Source organism: Thamnophis elegans, chromosome 3, assembly GCF_009769535.1.
Source record: "Thamnophis elegans isolate rThaEle1 chromosome 3, rThaEle1.pri, whole genome shotgun sequence".
Lineage (NCBI taxonomy): Eukaryota > Metazoa > Chordata > Lepidosauria > Squamata > Colubridae > Thamnophis > Thamnophis elegans.
The window spans coordinates 32328717-32350857 of record NC_045543.1 but is presented as its reverse complement, the minus strand read 5'-3'; the positions used below and the strand labels follow the sequence as shown (position 1 = coordinate 32350857).

At 37.6% G+C, this 22141-nt stretch overlaps 2 protein-coding genes across 5 annotated transcripts in view; one reads left to right on the top strand and one right to left on the bottom strand.

The window, feature by feature from the left end:
- LOC116505278 (protein FAM228B-like) overlaps nucleotides 1–9297 on the top strand; it is a 28574-nt gene extending 19277 nt beyond the window's left edge. The window contains exons 8-11 of the mRNA XM_032212438.1: nucleotides 1049–1126; nucleotides 2692–2779; nucleotides 3094–3238; nucleotides 8574–9297. Coding sequence (XP_032068329.1) covers nucleotides 1049–1126; nucleotides 2692–2779; nucleotides 3094–3238; nucleotides 8574–8769 — 507 coding nt within the window. The 3' untranslated portion in view covers nucleotides 8770–9297. The remainder of the gene's footprint in view (nucleotides 1–1048; nucleotides 1127–2691; nucleotides 2780–3093; nucleotides 3239–8573) is intronic.
- A 1698-nt stretch (nucleotides 9298–10995) lies between these two features.
- The window catches only part of ITSN2 (intersectin 2), a 74885-nt gene continuing 63739 nt past the window's right edge, over nucleotides 10996–22141 (bottom strand). For all 4 annotated transcript variants that reach the window (XM_032213649.1, XM_032213645.1, XM_032213647.1 and 1 more), the window contains 10 exons: nucleotides 20356–20462; nucleotides 18993–19176; nucleotides 18001–18099; nucleotides 17666–17833; nucleotides 16740–16952; nucleotides 15617–15738; nucleotides 14531–14613; nucleotides 14042–14125; nucleotides 12905–13078; nucleotides 10996–12670 (listed from right to left, as the gene is read on the bottom strand). In XM_032213649.1, the coding sequence (XP_032069540.1) occupies nucleotides 12513–12670; nucleotides 12905–13078; nucleotides 14042–14125; nucleotides 14531–14613; nucleotides 15617–15738; nucleotides 16740–16952; nucleotides 17666–17833; nucleotides 18001–18099; nucleotides 18993–19176; nucleotides 20356–20462 (1392 nt within the window). In that variant the 3' untranslated portion in view covers nucleotides 10996–12512. The remainder of the gene's footprint in view (nucleotides 12671–12904; nucleotides 13079–14041; nucleotides 14126–14530; nucleotides 14614–15616; nucleotides 15739–16739; nucleotides 16953–17665; nucleotides 17834–18000; nucleotides 18100–18992; nucleotides 19177–20355; nucleotides 20463–22141) is intronic.

Genomic DNA, 22141 nt, shown 5'->3' with positions numbered 1-22141 from the left:
AAGGTCATTTATAATGTAAGTATCCTGTGTAATAGGCAAAAACAATTGTGAGGTTGCCTCATTTTTGTAGTGGAGAATTCTAGCCCATCCCTAGAAGTGCAATTTGCAAGGCTCCTTAGTTGAAATATGTCTTACAAATGAACTTAGAACAAATAAAAAATCATTTGAAATATGGCCTACATCTCATTCTAAAACTAAACCATCATTCCCCAACTTACGTGTTACATTTAAATTTATTTTAAAAGCTTGCTTAGTCAAGGTAACTTTTTTTCCCCAGAAAAAGAAGTTAAGCTTTACCTTATTAGTATCAGAACTATGGCATATATGAAGGGAATGATTAAACATTTCCTTCACATTTTTTTATCTGCTGAAAATATCTCTAAATAAACACTTAAATTTTGTTTTTCTTTGAAACCATCATTTTCTGTAGTGTGGCAGACAGGATGGAGAGGAAATAGTTAACCTCCCTCCCTTTTGGTCCCATACACAAGAATAGAATAGAATTCTTTAATGGCCATGTGTGATTGGACACAAGCTCCTTTTTTAGGAGGGGAACGGTCTAGTGATTAAAATAAAGCCCTCTAAAAATATGCTTTGTGGAAAGTGTAATTTGGTCCTTTCTGTCTCAAATAACTAAAATTTCTTCTAAAAGGGTCCATTAATTTATCGGTAAAGGGCAATTGCTCTCTAAAAATGTCAACCTCGGTAATGCTGAAAAGGTGGGGCTTCATTTAATACAGTTTGTGTAGTAACTGAAATACTTGGTTTTTGTATTGGCTGAATGAATCCCCTTTCCTATCAAATGGATAAAAATATCCTGATTCAGTGTTGTTGATGCAGACTGCTGACAAAAATAAACTCATTTTATTGTATTTATGAAAAGATGTTTCATAAGATGTTATGAAAATTGGGACTATATAAGATAATTTGTGTAAGATATTTATATTAGATGTTATCTAAGCTATCAAACAGAAAATATTAATTCTCTACTCTGAAGTAATAATATGTGATGACCACAGGTTCACAAGTCCTCTTTCTGCTCTCTCAGGGAGGTGCATTTTTAGAAAGTTATAGTCCGTCGTCTTATGATCCTTTCTTCCAGAGGACTACTCCAGACTTGTGGAAGGTGAGAGAGGCTGTGCATTCCCGTTTTCCTGATGAGGTCTTGTTGACTTCTTTTTCTTAGCCTTCTGTACTGGACTTGTGAAGGACAGGCTTGGGTTAGAGCAGTGTTTCTCAACCTTGGCAACTTGAATATGTCTGGACTTCAACTCGCTGGCTGGGGAATTCTAGGAGTTGAAGTCCGGACATCTTCAAGTTGCCACGGTTGAGAAACACTGGGTTAGAGATTTTAAAAGAAGGGGTAGAAAATACATCACAGGTGAATGGGTAGTTCTGGGATCGGCCTCTTAGCTACCAAAATTTAAAGAAGGACACGTCATTGCAGAGCTGGTCTTGCCTTTCCTGTGAAGATTCTCACCTTTCCCATGTTTGGAACATATGCAGTTCTTGTAGTTCCCAGTTTCTGGCTGCTTAAATAGAATGGACTTGTAATTTCTAAGAGCATAGGAGGAAAGAACCATGAAGACAAAGGCAGGATTTTACACATTTGAAATGTTTATTGTTTGTAACTGCTGGAGTATAATTTACATGGTTTTACAAAGCAATTAGAGAATAACACAGTTTCATCTTGTTTGCCTCTCTTTGTGTAAGTTTTTTAAACAATGGTGAAGAGTGATAAAATATTCAAGGTTCCCTAGAGTAAGAATATATGCACAAGTTCTTCATAGAATGATTAGCCTAATGCTCATGTCATACATAAAAGATGCATATAATCCTATATTATAGATTAGGGAATGAAATTAGAAAATTTCTGAAGCTGAAGATGGAGCAGGCAATCAAGAGGGTTTATCCTGCATTGGCCAGAAACCAGAATCTTTTGCAGGGAGCCTATTATTTGGCAGTGCAGAAGACAAAAGAAGGGGCCAACTTTACCTTCAACCTTAATCTTTACTTGGCAGTTGGATCTAGCTAAAAAGAATCTAAAGTTGAATTTTGGAGGAATTGGCTAGGCCCAAGAATAGGAGGACAAGTTCAGTATCTATACTTTAACACCAGTTGTGAACCAAGTATGTTTGGTATCTTCTTGCAGGGTGACATGATTGAACTTTTATTTTAAGGTTCAGTGTTCAGGCTTCTAAATGCTCCTTGATGCATATAGCAACTGAACTACAAGTAATCCTCAACTTACAAACAGTTTATTTAGTGACCATTCAAAGTTACAGTGGCACTGAAAAAATCAGCTTATGACCACCTTTTACACTTATGACCACTATATTATTTCCATGGTCATGTTATCAAAATTCAGACACTTGGCAACTGACTCATATTTATGATAGTTGCAGTGTTCCACGGTCATCTGATCACCATTTGAGACCCTCTGACAAGCAAAGTCAATAAGGAAGCCAGATTTACTTTAGTCATGTTACTAACTTAACAATTGTAGTGATTCACTTAACTATGGCAAGAAAGATTGTAAAGATTGTAAAATAGGGCAAAACCCACTTAACTGCCTTGGTAACCGAAATTTTGGGCTCAGTTGTCATAAGTCAAGGACTATCTGTTTAGGTCTGACTAATTTGATGTCATGAAGTATTGAAATATGAATAGTAGCTGTTTTTTTTCTCCTAGGCATCAATTCCTCCTTTACATGACCCCTTGTTAAAGGAAATAGAAGGAAGAGACATTGAAGCCAGCATTATGAAGCAGTGTGAAACAGGTTTTGTAATATTTCTGTTTGCTTCTGATAATCTTCAGGTTTAATGTCTGAGACTTTAGAGATCCTAGACCAGATTATTGAATTATTCTTCTGTCTTTCACTTTTGTGTTAATCTTAAAAATAGTATGACCAATTTGAAGATATTGGAAATTGTTTCTATAGTTGATATATTCATCAAATGGTATGAGTGTAACTTGGGGGTGGGGTGGGGAGATTGGATTTGTCTCAATATTGTACAGGGTTTTGTTCATCAGAAAGTTTGCCTAATGAGGTGGAAAAAACCTTTCTTCTATATGCCTTGTACCTTTCCACAGGAAAATTACATTCCTGTAAAGATATTCATGAACTACATAAGACTGAGTTACCACCGCTTCCTTTGGGTCGGCATCTTATGAACCCCATAGAGTGGCTGAAAGTCCCATTGCATTATATGGAAAGTGATGTCCGTCGAAAATGCCGGTAAAGTTTGACAAACTTTTATATTTTAAAATTCATTTTCTGTTGAATAGCAATCATATATAAAAGTTGAATGTGAAGCTCTGTTTTCATTGGCAGAGGCACCGCGGGCTGGTCTTTTGCTGTTTCCAGGACCATGATAGCCATGAAGCTATCAAGATGACGTTTGCTCTTTTATACTTGTACTTCACCATTCAAGGTGAAAAGAGTTTATTGATTGTTGACATGCATATTTTACTTCTCTGTGTCTTCCTCACTCCATGGATGAATGAGTATATATTTTAAGGGGAGGAGTCTTGGGAGTCAAATGCCTGCTTGGTTCCTTCTAGGAATATATGACATATGTCCCATTTTGTTTTAAATTACATGTGTCATTTAAAACAAAAACACTAACAAAAGAATGCCCATTTCATCAGTCCCTCTAGTGTAGATGCTATTTCCTGTTTGGAAATGAGTAATCATTTGAAAATACATGTATTATAAGATAGCTAAAGATTATTATAAAAACACTTCGTTATATTTGGCCTTTGGTGAATTTAATAGAATAACAAAGTTGGAAGGGACCTTGGAGGCATTCTAATCCGATCCCCTGCTCAAGCAGGAGACCCTATACCATTCCCGACAAACGGTTGCCCATTCTCTTCTTAAAAACTTCCAGTGATGGAGCACTCACAGCTTCTGAAGGCAAGCCGCTTCATTAGTTAATTAGTAAATTTCTCCTTACTTCTAGGTTGAATCTCTCCTTGATAAGCTTCCATCCATTTACTCCTTGTCTTCCCCTTAGGTGCTTTGGAGAATAGGTCAACCCCCTCTCCTGCATGACAGCCCCTCAGATATTGGAACGCTGCTATCATGTCACTTCTAGTTTTTCTCTTCATTAGGCTACACATACCTAGTTCCTGCAACTTCATTGAAGCTTGAAAATTTGCTTACAAAATTTGTTGGGAAATTTGCTGAAGTTTGTGTATTTAATTGATACATGGAAAACTGAAATTCTTATTACTGTTATCTACACACTAACAGTCTCACAATATGAGACTTTTTTCTTTGTGTTCATCACAGGCTTCTCAAAGTTCTCATATCTCCAAGTTGCTAAGATTGTGAAATACTATACGATTGCCATTTTAGTGTGCCTCCTATATAGAGCGTTTTGTGGTCTATGTACGCATAAAGTGGGAGGCCTAACTCAGCTTAGATCCGTGATGGCGAACCTATGGCACGCGTGCCAGAAGTGGCACACAGAGCCATTTCTCCGGGCTTGCGGAGCCATCACCAGTTGCTCTTGCGGGTTCGGGCGCAGCAGCCAGCTGATTTTCACATGCATTGACGTGCCAGAAAGCAGAAAAGGAGCCGCCCGGTGCGCATGCACACGCCAGGAAAATGATCTTTCCAGGGTGCACATGTGCATCGGCCATTTGGTAATCTGGTTCCTGGCATGCATGCACATGCAAAAACCAGGAACAGGAAGAACAACATCCATGTGTGCCAAAAGACAGAGAGGGGCTCCCTGCCATTGCTTCTTAGCAGAGCAGAGCTGTGGTCAGGGCTTCCCTCCCTCCCCACCCAAGCAGGCTTCTTGCGTGGCCCCAGCTGTCCAGCCTGGCAGAATATAATCCGGCTGGAAGCAGCAGCGCAACAGCTGCCGCTACTCTCATTTCTCTTTGAGAGCTACCTTGCTTGCCGCGCAGCTGTCAGGGAGAAATCAGCGGGAGGGGGAGAAGACGACAAACTTCTGCTAGGGATGGCCTTCTCCCTCTCCCTGATTTCTCCCTGGCAGCGCTCACCTCGCGCGGCAGCAAGTGGTGTCTCTGTGTGTGTGTAAGAAAGGGGCTGGATGGGACCAATCAGCTGGGAGGCTGGCAAAGAAGCCTTGGTTTCCCCAGCTGATCAGTCCCATCCAGCCCCCATTTTACACACACAAACACACACACTGTGCTTGCCATGGCATGAGGCGAGCGCTGCCACGGAGAAATCAGCGGGAGGGGGAGAAGAAAAGAAACTTCTGCTAGGGACAGCGAGGGCTGCCGGGGAGAAATCGGGAAGAGAGGGAGAAGGGTGTCAGTAGCAGAAGCTTTGCTTTCTCCCTCTCCGCCTGATTTTCCCCTGGCAGATACTGGCTGGTGCTCACTTCCCTAACTGCTCATCGCCACTTGCTTCCTTGCCACTTTCCCGGCCAGCTGACCAGCTAAGCAGGGCAGGCAGGGCCTGGGCTGCAGCCAGCGGGGGGCGGTAATGCTCCATCCTGCAGGGGCGGCGGCGGTGAACAGTAAGGGAAGTGAGTGCCAGCCAGCATCCCTGCCTCCTTCCTCCAAGAGCAGTGGGGAAACCAGGCTTTTTTTCCAGCTTCCCAGCTGATTGGTTCCATCCAGCTCCCCTTACACACACATGCACATCACTTGCTGCTGCACGAGGCGAGCGCTGCCAGGGAGAAATCTTGGGGAGGAGGAGGAGAAGGCCATCCCTACCACAAATTTGTTTTCTTCTCCCCCCTCCAGGTGATTTCTCCCCAGCAGCACTCGCCTCGTGCTGTGGCAAGCAAGGTGCCTCTCAAAGAGAATGAAACGGGCACAGTGCTCTTCCAACAGCCGAGGAAGGAACAGGAGCTGGGCCCTCGGCTTTTGGAAGAAGCGCCCGCGCCCGCTTCATTCTCTTTGGATGCCACCTTGAAAAATGGGGAATTTTCTGACATTTTGCAACCAGAGCCAGCTCAACGCCCTGTGCACATGGGCCACCCGGGAGCCCCGAGGCTCACAACCACCATCTCCTGAAGCAAAAACGGCCTCCCCCAGCCTCCCAGAGGCCCCCCAGAAGCTGGAAACGGCTTCAGTAAAGCCTCCGAAGGCTGGAGAGGGCAAAAAACGCCCCAAAAGGTTAACCGGAAGTTTGGAAATGATCCGTTTCTGACTTCCAGAGGGCCTCTAGGGGGGCGGGGGGCATTTTTGCCCTCCCCAGGCTGCAGGAAAGCCTCCGGAGCCTGGGGAGGGGGTGCATGCGCATGCGCGGGTCACGTGCACATGCAGAGTTGGGTGGGGAATTGAGTGGGCATGCGGTGGTGGTGGTAGCGCGTGCGCACAATTTTAGCACACCATAAAAAAAAGGTTCGCCATCACTGGCCTAGATTATGCTTTAAATCAAGTCATGTTTTTTTCTTGTCCTAAAATAGGGACTTTTCCTGATAGTAATTTGAAAGAGAAATCCTGTTAGAAATTCATTGAAAACTGTTAAGGAAAATTGAAAAAGCCGCCTGAAGTGTAAATTCACATCCTTAGATACAAGGCTAGTTAAAAAAAACAAAAAAACACCTCTGACTTTTGAGGAATAATTGTGACTTTTTCCCCCAAATAAGATAAGCGAGAAGAAATTAAATTAAGATTTGCCAGAAAAACAATTATATGAAACTGTAGACAGAGGAAAACAATTATCCAAGCCAGGATAAAGTGGTTTCTTGGAAGAGGAATATAATGAACCATCAGAGAAAATATCAAAAATCTCTGTGTTGCACAGAATAGAACTGAGAATATTGTGTGCAGGACAGTATGCTAGTTAATGACATTGGTGTATTAGTAATAAAAATAGTTGTTTAAAAATCCCAGAATATTTTTCATATAAAAGAATATCAATATTATTAATTTTACCTTGTAAGTCTGTGGGATAGACATCTGTAGCTGCTTTTTCTGCATTTAGACAATGTATTGTTTGGCATAAAGAACTCTTGTTAGAGTGTTTCAAAAGGGATCAAAATATATTCTCTGAAAAATTATATGATGCTGTATTTTGAGGCAAAAATTGTGATGGGTAACCACTATGATCAAATTGCTGTCTTTTATTACTTTGAAGATTGTTAGGGCAGTTCAATATAAAATGTGTCTTTTATTTTATTTTTTCCTGTTGTATATCTGCCACCTCTTATTTATGACTTTGGACAGTTCATAGTTAAAAACAACCAAATACAGTACCACAACCAATAAACAAGCATAGGAAAACAGTAAAACACAATAGCTAAATAAATACGTAATTGAAACCAACATTCATAAAAAATCAGGTAAGTGCAAGTCTTTGATCACTAAGTATAACCATCAGATCCCATCAGATGAGACTCCTTCATGGACAGGACTCTTACCATACCCTTTCTGCTGGACCTGAGAGAAGTAGTCCCTCTTCTCTAATAGAGGAAATCCATTCTTATACTCTCATTTGAGGCTTCCCCCAATCTGTATTCAAGTATACACAAAGACATTCATAATGTATCGAGCTGAGATTCTGATCTCCAATTTAAAACTAAACGAGTCATACTCTTCTTTAGTTCTTCTTTAATTTTCACTTTCATTGGTTCAGGACTAGGCTCTGTGAGATAATTGGTGATTTGTAGCAAGATAACCTCTTCTGTGAAGTGGAATTCAGGATAGCACTTCTAGGGATCCTTCAATAAGGCCCACCTTCATAAGAATTGCAAATGGAATGATGATGAATGCAACTGACATTCTAACATATCACTAACCATCTCTTTTCCAAATGTATTGAAGTTATTTAGCAAAATAACTAAAATTTCTTTTTACTCTTTTTCACATTAGTTACCCCCTTCCTTATTAAAGGTCAGTTTTAGAATAAAAGAAAACCAACCCCCCTCATCTGACCCACTTAAAACATAATGGCTTTGCTTAAACAGTAAACATTCATAGTCTGACCTATATTTTGGAAGAACAAGGGAATTAGGTAGGCAGTGTTGCAGTAATTAGATCCAATAGTGACCTTGAAATTTCAGTTCCAGAAAACAAGAGGAATTGGCAGGAACAATCCTTGTAATTTATCTCTAGGGAAGTGTGTGGTTCCTGTTCTTATTCTTCTTCTTTTTTATAGGAAGTCACATATGAGAGCTAGGAAAGGTAAAGAGCAAGAGAAAGCAAGAAAGAAGGAAATAAAACTTTCTTCCTAGGGGCTCAACAACCAGGAAAGCCAGGAACCTGCTCTCCGGTTCAAAACAGGAAATGATCCGGGTCTAGCCCCAGGCCTTCTGCCAACATTATAACAGTCTGCCTTTTAAAGCCAAAGGGAGGAGGCTTCCCACTGAAGACGATTTGTCCTCTCCCTCACAGAATGTAATTCCATGTTGCTCGTTCACTATGCATTTTATATTGTCCACAGCTCCATCATCATCAACAGTAACAAGGTTTGGTTTTATGTATCACTGAAATCAAAAGGTAATGTTTGAAAATTGGCCACCTTTTTGAGTGTCAAGCAGCATCAGTGTAGCACAGCATACAACTGGTTCAACAGAGTTAAACGCTGATACTTAGAATAATGGATAGCATTAACCATCCTAATTTTATTTTGTTAAAAGGCAAAAAATGAGCACAACTAGAAACCAGACTTCTATGGATTTCAAGAGCTGGGGTGACTCACCCTGGCCTCCACTGAAGGAGAGATTACCCCCTGTCGGGAAAAACGAGTTCACCCAAATGGCCAGTCTTTTGTCAAAACAAATATTTACCGGCCCATCAGTTTGGAAACCAAAAATAAAATCTGCTTCCTATTGATCTTTCTTTGAAACTGATTCCTTGTAAAAGGGATAATGCCAAATTTGGTGCATAACAGTGTGATTCAATTACTTAGAAGGAATGATTAGAAGCTTATTTCTGCATCAGGGACTACTGAGAATAGTAAAACACAGGATACGGGGATTTTATGCTTAAATGCTTAAAATTGTGATTATGTATTACTGCTTTCTAAAGTATTGCTAAGTAGCTGCTTTATATTTTCTTATAGGGGAAAATCACAGAGCTTACTACATAAATACACTTTATTTCAGAAGCTTAAGTGCAATATGAGTAAGACAGTGCTTCAGATACAGAGATAAAATGATGTTTTGGGGCATACAGGGATATGCTCTGAAAAGCAGCTGTGGTTTTTTTGCAAGTGTGTGTGCTTGCTGTAGCTGCTGGGAAAAATGCATTTGGCTTAAGAAGTTGCAATCAGATGCTAGGTGAGTGCCTTACATGCTCCAAAGGGTTCCACCACAAAACCGCGTTCGACGAAACCGCGTACCTGACGTCATCACAGCGCGACGAAAAAAGCACGCTGTGAACGATAAAGCTAAAATTAACCCCTAAACCTAAACCTAACCCCCCTAAACCTAACCCTAACCCTTAACCTAACCCTAACCCTAACCCTTAACCTAACGCTAAACCTAACCCTAACGCTAAACCTAACCCTAACCCTTAACCTAACCCTAACCCTTAACCTAACCCTAACCCTAACCCTTACCTTAACTTGAATCGGCTTGCTTTCAAAGCGCTTTTTAAAATGCCCTTTTTTCTCCGCGGTCGCTGTTGTCGCGCTGCTGATGACGTCAGCGACGCGGTTTAATCGGGCGCGCTTTAGTGGACCGCGGTTTTGTCGTGCCACGGCTCCAAAGCATCTTTTGGTCTTTAAATCCAAAGTTCTGCTGACCCCAGATGAATTGTTTCAAAAGACAGAACAGACTTTCATAACTTTAGTATGAATATGACTTTTGCTGTTTCTGAAAGTCATTTTCCTATTCAGATACAAAGCAAATTTAACAGCCTGTCCACAAAGCAGCTAAAAAACTATTCGGCTCATTGAGGGATTAGTGATATTGCTCCTGGTGTGATATAGACTTTTTTACATTTTAAAGTAAGGGATCTTCTTCGACAGAGTTAAGAGTTATTCAAGAGTTTATATTTAAAGCTCAGAGCTGATGTTTTCTTTCATAAAATCCTCCTCTATCACCAGAAATGATTTTTTAAAATCCATTTAATTTACTGTCTTTCAACTTCATTTGATTCTGTTTTATGATATTGTCTTTTTGGACAAGTACTGAAGCTGTAAAACCTAAATAATGTGCAGGAACAAATATATAATTAGTGTTGCAGCTTACAGGAAAATATATATTTTTTCAAATAAAAGCGTTATTTTTCCAACTTTCAATTTCAGAGACTGAAGTGGAAGTAATTTCAAGCAAGTTGCCTAATCCTACATTGCTTCATGGTTGTGAACTGTTAAAATATACCTAATTAGAATAAGTATAGTCTTCTTCCGCTAAACATAATCTCTTGAGGTAAAGTGAAAAGTTTCATTGCATAGCAGTAGAACTTGAGGCCCAATTATTCGATGGCAAATAAATAAAGTAATGTGCATGCTTGATGTTCCGGATACACATACATGCACCATACACATTTGAGAAAAGTAGAAAAGAACCAGAAATATATTGATGAATTAAGGTAGTCGTGTACTGTTACCAGGCAGATTACTTCTCCTGATGTATTTTGGGAAGGAATGGATGTTAGGACAATTGAATGAAAATTTCTACTTGGAAGATCTTTTTAATATTGAAATTTTCTCTTTTTCTGTTGGCTGAAGCATATAGTTGCAAAAAAAAAAGGAACAAAAAATTCAAATGGTCTAAAATTGTGAGAAAATTATCTTTGTAGCACTCTGTAGAGCTATGTTTTGCTTTCTCTGTACCCAAGAAATATGCTTGTGTGTATGAGTACATGAATTTCAAGATAAATTGTATCTCCTGGCAGAACCACCAGAATTCTTTCTTTTCAAATGTTTTTGTTTTAAATGTAATTGTTTTCTTATGGCATGACTTTTTTCCCTCTTCAATGTATTGGAGTTTTTAAATTGCAATTTGGCTTATGTAAACTTTAATAGTGCTTAATTCTTTCCCACTTACCCAGAATTGATTATCATACAGACGTTTATACAATGTATTTAACTTCAATTAATTGAATATATACTTTTGGGAACAAAGGTTTTTATTTCATATTAATAAAAATTGCATTTCAGAAAACTCTTTCTCAGGTTTGCAATTCACTTAGCTACATGGAAAGGCAGCACTTAAGGCATACAACTTCATTCATTGTTTTAAATTAAAGTAATACATATACCCGAGATGCATATTCAAAATACACAGCTCTTGCTCAACCCTTACATTCTATAAAGAGGAACCCTTCCCAATAAAGAATATGGTTCAATTGCAGCACATTTAAAAAAAATTGCAAATAAATAAACACTAGCTGTGCTCAAGCTCTATTAGTAAAGCCATATCAGAGGAGTTTAGACGAACACTCTTGACTTGAATATTGAATTCCATAAAATCCTATACAGCAATTCAAGTAGAAAATATAACTGGTTTTAAAACATTGACAATTTTGCACGGTTTCATTCCTAGATTCTTTCTTAATCATTTACATTCCAGAATACAATACAATTGGCTTAAAAAAAGCAATATGCCACATATTAATATGTAGATAAATTACAGTATATTCACCAGCTTATTTTATTTATTATAGCGACCAAGGTAACACTTCCTCCTCCTTGGAATCTTTGAGTTGGACATGTTTTAGCTGCATGTTTTATTGAGATCTGCAAGAAACTCCACTTTTCAAAACATTAATAGGCCATGTGAATCATTTGGAAGCACTCTCTGAAGCCATGGCTTGAGCATCAATCAGGGTGGCTTGGCATGGCTGCTCCAAAGGCTGCTCCCTATTGTCTGCACAGTTTCCTGGGATTGCTGCTGATGGGCCACCTTGAAGAGGATATGGCCTCCAGATGCCTTAAGCAGTGGCTTTATAGAGTGCTTTGGTTGTTTGCTTCTGCAGATGAGTCACATAGCCCGAGTCATTATGTCCCACATTATACAAAAGAAGTTATCTTATTTACCACCAAAAAATCTTGGTAAATTTGCAAAATTATTGACAGACATTATTTCCCCTTTAAAATAGAAACAAGTTTTTTAAAGGCTGCACTTTGTGTCAATATATAATTTTGAAAGGATCCTGAAGTGCTGAAACTTCTTCCACAATTATATCCTGAGATAACCTGAGATAGGGTCAAACAGACTCCATTTTTTGAACCTGAGGAATGATTTTAGCTCAGAACTAAAATATCCTATGGTTCATTGAAATCTAAGCAGAGATATTTCAAATATTTTAAATTGCCAGATTCCTTGTTAATGCATTAAAGGAAACCAACATTAAATAAACACTGGCATTTGCTTTAAAAATATTTACTTTCAATAAAGAAAGGCACTGTCTTATATTATCTCATATACAGTATATTGCATAGATTGCCACCAACATAGGAGTGCAAAGCACAGAGCTAAATAATATATACCAGGAGAGATAATGATGGTGTCACCAGGCAAAATGATTTTGCAGCAATATATATACGCCACTTGTAAAACATGCCAGTAAGAGCAGTTCAATGATCTATGCTGGTCCTGGCTGTTATAAATAAAATGTTTTTTCTCTTAAACAAGTGTTTTCTGATCAAATAACTGTAAATCAAAGCGTACCCAAACTTCCCCTGTTGGTACTTCATGCAGTAGTAAACGTTTAGTTGTAGGTCCCTTGTTTTCTTGCTCTGTCCTGATTTTGGCTACAGGAACTTCAGTGCGACCCAAAAATTCTGCATAACAACAACAAAATTCCTAAGTCAGATTACCAAATGTGCAACATAATCATGAACAGACAATGAAGAGTGATCTTAGAGAAATAAAGAAAATTAAGCATTATCGCAGCATATTCTGGGCAATCAAAATCAGTAGGGATCTTTCAACTTTTTGAGCCTATGCTTCTGTTTTCTATTCACTAGAATTGGAAGGAAATTTTAAATATTTGAAACACAGAATTCCACACATACCATCAGGTGAAAACTGATCCCTGTCAAACATGGTGATACACAATACATCTTGATAAAGGTCTTTGATGAAGAATTGACAGTTAAAGTTCCATTTGGGATTCAAGGTATCTGGCAGTGTCCTGGTAGTGTAGGTTTGAGATCCCATGCTAACTTCGCAATATGGATTGCTTTTTCCTTAATTCAAAACAGAAGTGCATTTGTTTATTTATATATTAAATTTATATGCTACCCATCGCATTCTGCAAAGCAACTCTGCGGGTTACAATTAAAATAATAAATATTAAGTACCTTAAATATGGAAATAAAAACCAAAGGCAAGATTGGTATACCGGTGGCATCATACAGGTAGTCCTTGACTTATAACAGTTTATTTAACAACTGTTCAAAGTTATAATGGCTCTGAAAAAATGGACATGACCATTGTTCATATTTACAACCACTGCAGCATCCTCATGGTCAGGTTGATCAAAATTCAGCCGCTTGGCAACTGACAGTTACAACCTTTCATGTAATCAAACTTTGGATGCTTGGCAACTGGTTTAGCCTTAAGACAGTTGCCGTGTCCTAGAGTCATGAGATCACCTTTGGCGACCTTCTGACAAGCAAAGTCAATGGGGAAGCCAGATTCACTTTAGAACCGTGTTAGTTAACAATTACAATGATTCACTTAACAACTGTGGCAAGAAAGGTCATAAATTGCGGAAAAACTTAACTAGTTCGCTTAGCAACAGAAATTTTGCGCTCAACTGTGGTTGTAAGTCGAGGACTACCTGTTCTACCACCTGCCTCCTCCAACACAGAGCACCAAGCCAACTGGCACAGCCAGGTTTTAATACCTTCCAGAAGGTCAAAAGGGTGCATTCACAACAGTTTCTCCAAAGAACAACTTTATGGTTTTAATATCTGGTTATAAATGTCTGCAATTACTTTCAGCATGTTTATTTAATTTATATCCCACCTTTATTATTCATACATATTTTCCCCATAAGTATGCAGGAAAAAAGATTTCCCCTGTAAGGCTACATATTACATTTTGGAAATACATGCTTGGCAGCCTCTACTACTAACAGCAAATCCCCTCTCAATTAGTTTAAACTATTTGACCAGATAGTTGACCATCCATCCCTGAATTATTACCATTAGGTTTACAGGCTTTCAATTCTGTTGCTTCAATCACATGCACCATCAAGCGTCCTATTCCTGAGCTTTTCTGTGATCGAGCTGAAAAAGAAATAAAAATGAGATGTGGAAAAAACATGCTATCAGAATATGCTATCTATTGGCAGGTTTGCACAAAAGCTATTTCTGCATTTTGCAAGTTGATCTGGGATTGTTTCATGAAAACTGGATACTACAGCAACCAGGTTGTCAATTGGTATTTATACAGGTCAGTGTACAATCAGTGTTTTTCAGTTAACACATCTACACCTAAGTAAAAAGGAATCTAGTACATGTTTAGAGATGGTACTACTCAACTCATTTAAAAACCCAATGAATACTGCTGTCTTAGAATTTTTGAAAACGTCACCTGGCTAACAAAATATATCACAACATAAATGTCAAATCCTTCCAATCTCACAAAAACACAAAAATAGCTACTACTAAAAGTTCAGTCAATCGCAGCACCTTGGTAAGCCTTTTCATGTTTCTTTTTTTCAGTTTCAATATATTGTTCTGAGGCGCCTTTAATTTTCTGGACCCAGGCAGTTCTACAAGAATAAACAATTTTGTTAAAGAACAATAATATAGATAAATTCCTTGTGAGTCTAATCACATTTGTCAATAAAACCAATTCTATTCTATTTTATTCCATTCATTAAAAAAAAAAAAACTTAAGAGGTTTGACTTCATCTGAACGCAAATCTGTGAATGTCACATTCTAATTTCATTCCTAATTATTGACTCCTGAAAACATATGAAATATAAGAAATCTTTAAATATTTGATATATAGTACATATATAGACATACTCAGTGGTGGGTTCCTACCAGTTCGGCTGAACCTGTAGTGGTTTGGTGGCCTGGGTCGCTGGAACCGATAGCGACCCAGGCCTGCAACGCCCCCAAACCGGTTCTCTGGGTGGTGCAGCCGTAGGCACGGCTATCTTGTTTTTTGCTTCTGCACATGTGCAGAGCAATTTTTATTGCACTGTGCATGCATGTGCAGCGTGCATCAAGCATGCGTGCAGGGCGTGGGCACGAGCGAACCAGTAGTGGTGACTGTCGGAACCCACCCCGGGACATACTGATCAATATGTTTGTAGCCATATAACAAAATGCAGCAAATTTCTCTATTCTCAATACCATTTATTATAGAATGTTAAAGCTGTAACAGGCTATTTAAGGGATTTTGTACACTAGTCTCCCTTAAGGCAATTAGTATTTTCTTTACTTTCATTATATCCAGTTTTGGGTTACAGAGAAATTTCTGCAATTCATGAAATTACCAATCTATATTTTAGGTATTAAGATACAAAATCAAACTATGCTGCCAATTTGTGATATATATTTGTGTTTGAACACCTTGTTTTTAATGACATTCTCATATTAGCCTTTTGGATATAAATAAAAGATTTACTACAGTCAAGAATCCAAGAACAAGCATAACAACAACAACAACAACAACAAAAAAACAGCATACATTTTGACATTTCATGGGAAAGAAATTCAGAAAATGTTTTATTCCTTTTGTAGCCAAGAATTTGGAGGCTCACCTCTCATTTATATTGTCTGTTTTCAGTGTGTAGACTCGGTCAATATGGGAGATGTGGAAAATTGGCTCATCACTAGAAGGGTCAGTTGGCAATTTCACTAGGACTTCATTAAGAAAAATAGGCTGGAAGAAACAGATTCAGTTAGTTCAAACATTTCAGCAAAAGTGACAGCTGATTAGCACAGAGGGATTGAAAAATCTGCTAATCTGAAGAGGCTTGTTTTGAATAAAATTTTGTATCTGAAATTAGGAATGATTTTGAAAGAAGGGTCAAATAATATTTAATTCAGTACATTGACCTTTTCTTTAAAAACACAAGTTGAAGGAATTTGATAACCATAATTACTTCACCTATTATTTTCTTTTTAAATCTGGCAGACATTCTTTCTAAGAACCTATTGTGTCCACAAATTACATTTTTGTTAAAAAATAAAAGTGTTGAATATAGCTCTACACATCTTAAGGAGAATAAGTTTAATCTTCACATCAAGGATTCTCTTGGAATTCCTTCCCAAGTGTATATTTGTTGTTTCATCTCTTACAAGGAATGATGACTTTCATATTTAAATGAGCCAAAGGAATAGACAGGCTTCTCCAAAAAGCTTGACACAGTTGAATAGCCACAGCATACATCATCCATGTGCTCATAGCCAAGAAAAAAACGTGCCTCTAGAAACTCACCCAAATTTGAATGCACAAAAGTAAATTTAATAGCATAAAAATAAAATTCAGCAACACTTTCATAACCAGTATGGCTTCTTAGCTTATCTTAAGAAGGAAATAGAAGCTTTTATCTAATGCTATGCTGTTGAAATTAGGCTAAATAATGATGTTGAATGGAGCAACCTTGTTCTTAAAAAAATTCCCATAATTTGTGTGCATTATGCCTCTAACCAATACTTAGCTTAGAAAAAATAAGTCCCATTGATACATATAATGACTTTATCTACAATCTGAGTTTTGATCAGTAAATTCAAAACTATTATTGCTAATTAGAAGGTGACATAATACAATTAACGCCAGCTGCATATTGAAGGAAGAAAGTTACAGGTTAAAGAACAACATATTTTTATTCCTATAAATCCCATTTCCTCCCAGTCGAAAATACTCTTGAATTCACTCACCACTTTGTACATTTTAAACTGGGAATTTGATTTGGGGCTGAACAGTTTATCTGATCCTGTAGAGACGAACTGCTTCACCATGTAGGTGAGAAGCAGGAAGTCATTGAAGAGAAAACCATAGAGTTCTTTGTTGCTCTTTGTCTTATAAAGTTTGCCGCTGTGCAGAAGTTTCCGTGGTCCCAAACAGTTGGTTAGTGAGTTGAAAATCAGTTGCTAGGAGAGAAAGAAAATAATGCAAAGCATACTGGTTTTCTTTGCCATATAAACTATTCCATTTAAAACCATGTTGCTGGTAGCATTTATTATAATTAGTCCTAACGAATGATTCAATGTTCTCAATTTGGAATATGACATTTTTACATATTTAGTGTCTATGAAATACTTTTAATAGGTGTTGGATTTTGCTTTTGTGTTCTAACAGGCTTATAAAGATATAATGAAGCAACATTCTTCTGAACATTTCTGGAACTTGAACTAATTATTTTAGAAGATGTAAAACATCTTTCTATAGCCTTGAGGTTTTGTACTAAGAGATTTCATTTCTTTTAACATCTTTTATTTTCTTAAAAGGCATGCTTCTCATTTATCTAGAAACAAATCAATGTCTCAGAAGGGATAACTATTTACAGAAAGCATTATGGAACTTGCATATCCTGTGGCAGTGCATGACCCCAGTATTTCTTTCATTGCCATTGTTACGTAGAGTTCATTAAATCAGCATTTTTTCTTTTTTTAAAAAAAAATCTGGTTAAATTCTCTATATACATTGTCTATATAAAGCATGGATTAATTGATTAGGTTATTAGGTATGTAATTCAGATATTATCTAAGGATTTATGAGGTGTTATCTAACATTTCTTCCATGTCATAGGAACTATGCAATAGCACATTTGAGTTGGATCTCTTGACCACTAAGCCTCAGTTACCTCAACAAGTCCTTCGCACTGGACATGGGACTGTATCCATTCAAGTCTGTCTGAATTCTCCTTCTCACGCACCCCCTCATTCACCTGGGAACACAATTCTTCAGCACGCTCGAGAGCCTGCTTCAGATTATTGTGATCAGGGTGACTTTCAGGGGTATTCTCCAGAATCTGGTTGCAGAAAAAGACAAATTAACTCATGGCTTAAGTAAAAGGCAATATGAGGGGAAAAAAACCCCATTGCTATATTTTCATAAATGTATTTGCTATGCTGTATTCACCCTTCCACATCAGGTAAGTTATTCAGAGATTCAGAAAAAGAGCAACTGGGTACTCACGCTCTTGATGAGCAGAGGGTAGCGAGTGATTCTCTGCATTGGTTTCAAGAGGAAGCTGGACAGGGGCATGCCTTTACAGCGGGAATCTGACGCCAATTTCTGCAAGTTTAAACAAATTTGAAACAGAAACACACAATATAGAAATATAGAACATCTCTAGCTTCTGAAAAGTTTATAAAAGTTGATTTTCTATGTTTCATAACCAGTCACTTGTGCCTCTAATATCTTAACTTTTGAAAACTACAGTAAAGCTGCTTTTCAGGAAATCTGAGAATTGGGCAAAATAGCAGCCTTATATTTAATATTGATATTTTTTTTTTCATTTTAAATGTAGCAAAGGGCTTTCATAATTCAGAAACGACATGATTCCCTCCAATGGACATATGCATACAAAAAGATAAATAATAGGATAAGAGTCGGAGTCATGTCAACTGGTTCCTAGAATGATTAATGTACAGAAAATGGACAGAATAAAACTAACCTAACTGAATATGTCTCAGTTAATTTAATATTTCCTTCAATGTGCTAAATATTTTTATAAAGGAAATCTAGAAAGAAGGAAGGCAGATTCATTGATCTAAATCATGGCATCATCTCAGCACCACCCACAGATTATTTGTATATGTCAAACCTGCAACACGGCAGATACAACATTGCAATCAATGCCCTGCCCTTTTTGTACATGCATCAACATGTACTTACAAATTTTGCCATTCCCCTAATCACTATGCAACATCCTTGTTAAACTGCTAACAGCTCTACATTTTTACGGTGGAAAAAAATGGCTGGAGTCAAATTAATGGACATCAGAGTAATTAAATTATAACCCTACAGCAAGTTATACATGCTGTTACGACGTTCAGTAGGGGTACCTTTGCTTTTTGGAGAGGGAGTCAAGGCTTTCTATTCTTCAAGTAGAAAAAGTTACTGTTACACTTGCACATGCAACCCAAAGGGAAAGGAAAGATAGTGAAGAGTAAATAACAGCCTACTTTCAAAAATTCTTTGAACTCTGGTTCTTCATCTGTTTTTTGCAGTAACAAGGCAGCTCCATTAAGCTGGCAGCTGCAGAATCGAATATAGGCTTGCATATGAGATAACTGAGCAGCTAAGATGTCACCAATCATCTGTACTGGCATCTTTTCCCCCACAGTCTTCTTACGCACCCGAAGGGCTCTGGAAAAAAAAAATCATGGGAAAATAGATTGACTCTAGAAATTCCAGAAAGATGAAGCTACAGAAGGCCTTGTAAACAAGGCTTTCTGTTTCACAGGACACTGGGAAATAAGAGAGATGTGGATCGGACAAGCATACCGAATAGGTAAAATGCAGTTTCTCCGAACTTGCCAACTTGGAATTTGAATACTTTGCAAAATGGCTGTCTTGGTAGGTTTGACAATACACAAAGCTTTTAATTAGGAAGAAGGAACACTAACAAGCTTTCCAACACTTCCTGAAGCCTTCTAGGGCAATACTAATCAATCAATCAATCAATCAATCTCATCACCCAGTCAATCTTATTTACAAGGCCTAGAAGCAAGTTATAAATATAAACTTAGCATTAGATGTCAACCATCCCAGCTTATCTCAATGTCCAAACAAAACATTGGATTATAGTCTTTTATCATTTTTATGCTAAAGGAGGTATCTATGAGCATCCTGGAATTCCCAGTGCCTCACTAAGTGCACAGGCTGTAATTTATCCTACACATAATAAGCATCTATTCCTAGTTTAGAACCTCTCAAATAATGGAAAGGAGTGAACAGAGGCAATCAAAAGGAAGGTCCAGTAAGAGGAACCTTGGAAGTGCAATCAAATGAGACGGTGAACGCCAAACTAGGAATTTTTCCCTTTAAACTCTTATCAAATCAGGTAATAGATGGCAGAAAAGACAATGGAATAACCTTAAGGAAGAAAGCATTCTCTTTATATTTTGGAGAAAATTTAAAAACTGAGGTAAGAACAGTGGTGGGTTGCAGGAGGTACACCCTAGTACGGGTGTACTGAATCCTGCCCAGAGCACCGGGTACCATTCCGGTATGGTGTCATGAGTGCCCACCCGCCCTACATACCGTGTTTTAAAGCTGTCGGCGCATCCGCGCATGCACATAGCACGTACAGCATCTGCATGACGCTCAGCTGAGCAGCTGGAGCGGGTGACGCCGGAGCCATTCCAACCATACCAGTTGGAACGGAATCAGGAACCCACCACTGGGTAAGAGGTACTAATAGGTAACTTGTGTCTCCATTCAACAATATTGGGGTGGGTGGGGATGTAACTTAATGATATGATTGCTATTTTGGATTGAGGCATTTAGCAGGACAAAAATTAACAAAACAGTAGCAGCACTTACTTCAATAACTTTGTATTACACAATATGAGCTCTTTCCAGTTGACAAAGATTAATCCCATTTCGGCTTCCGAGAGACAGCCTGCTTCAGTCATTTGTTTCTGGAAAATCTACAGAGAAGAAGAACAGTATTAGTAATAGTTATGACTCAAATCACAATTGACTCAATAAGTAATAATTTATGAAATATTTTATTCTTTCTGTTGCACTCAAGCTGTTTGTCTGATAATTTTTTTTTCAAAATATTTGAAATTGTTGAATTAGAGTAAGCAGATGTAAAGAGGACTGTCATCTTACTCTTCAGTTTATCAATTTTGAGAAAAACACAACTGTAGATTCTTTCTCTCCTGTAATACTGTAACAGGAGGTACTAAACTCCTTTCTGGAAATTCTGGAACTCCATTTTCTATTTCACCTGATGAAAAAAACTGGTTCTTTCAAATCTGTATATTTTTCCTGTGGGAGATGAACTGATTTTAGCCATTCTTCTACCAAGAGGATCAAACATTCTTCCTTGATCTGACTGAATCATTATATTTCCAACAATATTCAGAAAATGAACTATACGTTTTAGCAATCAGACCTATAATATATGCAAGCAAATAAAATACATTACATTAATTTTCTGCAAGTAAGGTATATAAATTTGATTCTCCTTCCATTTAAATTCCCTTACTTGCATATCTATCATTATATCTAATTTTGCATTCATATAATTATAAGTCTTTAACTTATTCATTATTTCTGAGTCATATTTCAGCAATAATCTATAGAAAAGACCCAGTATTGCTCCAAATTTCATATTGTAAAGCTTTCAAATTCAATCAAATCTCAATCAAGTATTCCTTTTGTTTCAGCAGTTCTTCTAATACAATACTATTCATTTGCAATATTAAAATCAATGTGGAAGATGACATCATTACAAAAATAAAAGTATTAGGAGATTGTATTATTAATAAAATCTTTAGTTATATGAATAATTTATCTGTGATTTCTTTCTGCTTTCCTTTTCAAAAAAAATAAACAAAGTAAGAGATAATAAATCTGGACTAATTCTTTTTATTTATTTATTTATTTATCCCAAAGACATTGTAGGCTGCTCTTTATTATTTCTTATAAGCTGCTTGTTTCTATTTTAATCAATTCAGAGATATTTATGCATACCATCTAGAAGTCCAGCTTCCTCCATAAAGATGTCCAGTCCATAACAAGTTAAAGTTCAGTCTGTAATCTTCCTCAGCCAACTATCTTGATAATAAAATTAAAGTCTGGAGTTGCCAGTTGTCCTTTCATTTCCTATATAATGCTGAGTTTAATCCTTGGCTTCTTTTTAAGACCCATATACCATTTGGTAGTTGTTTATGACAGTCATTTAATGTCTTGTTTTCAATATTTATTTAAACAATTCCAGAGATTTCAAGGATGATATCATATGATAACTAAGACAATCACATTTTGGACAAGAAATAATTCTCTCTGGAGACCTTGGCGCTCTCTGATTTGGCATTTGCTTGAGATGTTTCATTACCAGACTAAGTAACATCATCAAGGCTAGAGAATGTGGGCTTGCTTCCTGTCAATATATAGTTTGTCCTGCCAGTGAGTGGGGCTTTCTTCTTGATAGTTCCTTGTTTAGACTATTGCTTTCTGCTATGTCTGGTGTTATTCCCTGCTCATCTGGGTGTTGGCTCCTGGAGAGGATGCATTATGGTCTTTGTTTTCTCTTCTTACCTTTTTTATTGTCTCTTTCGAATAGTGTGTCAATGTGGTTTGTATCTATGTATTTATT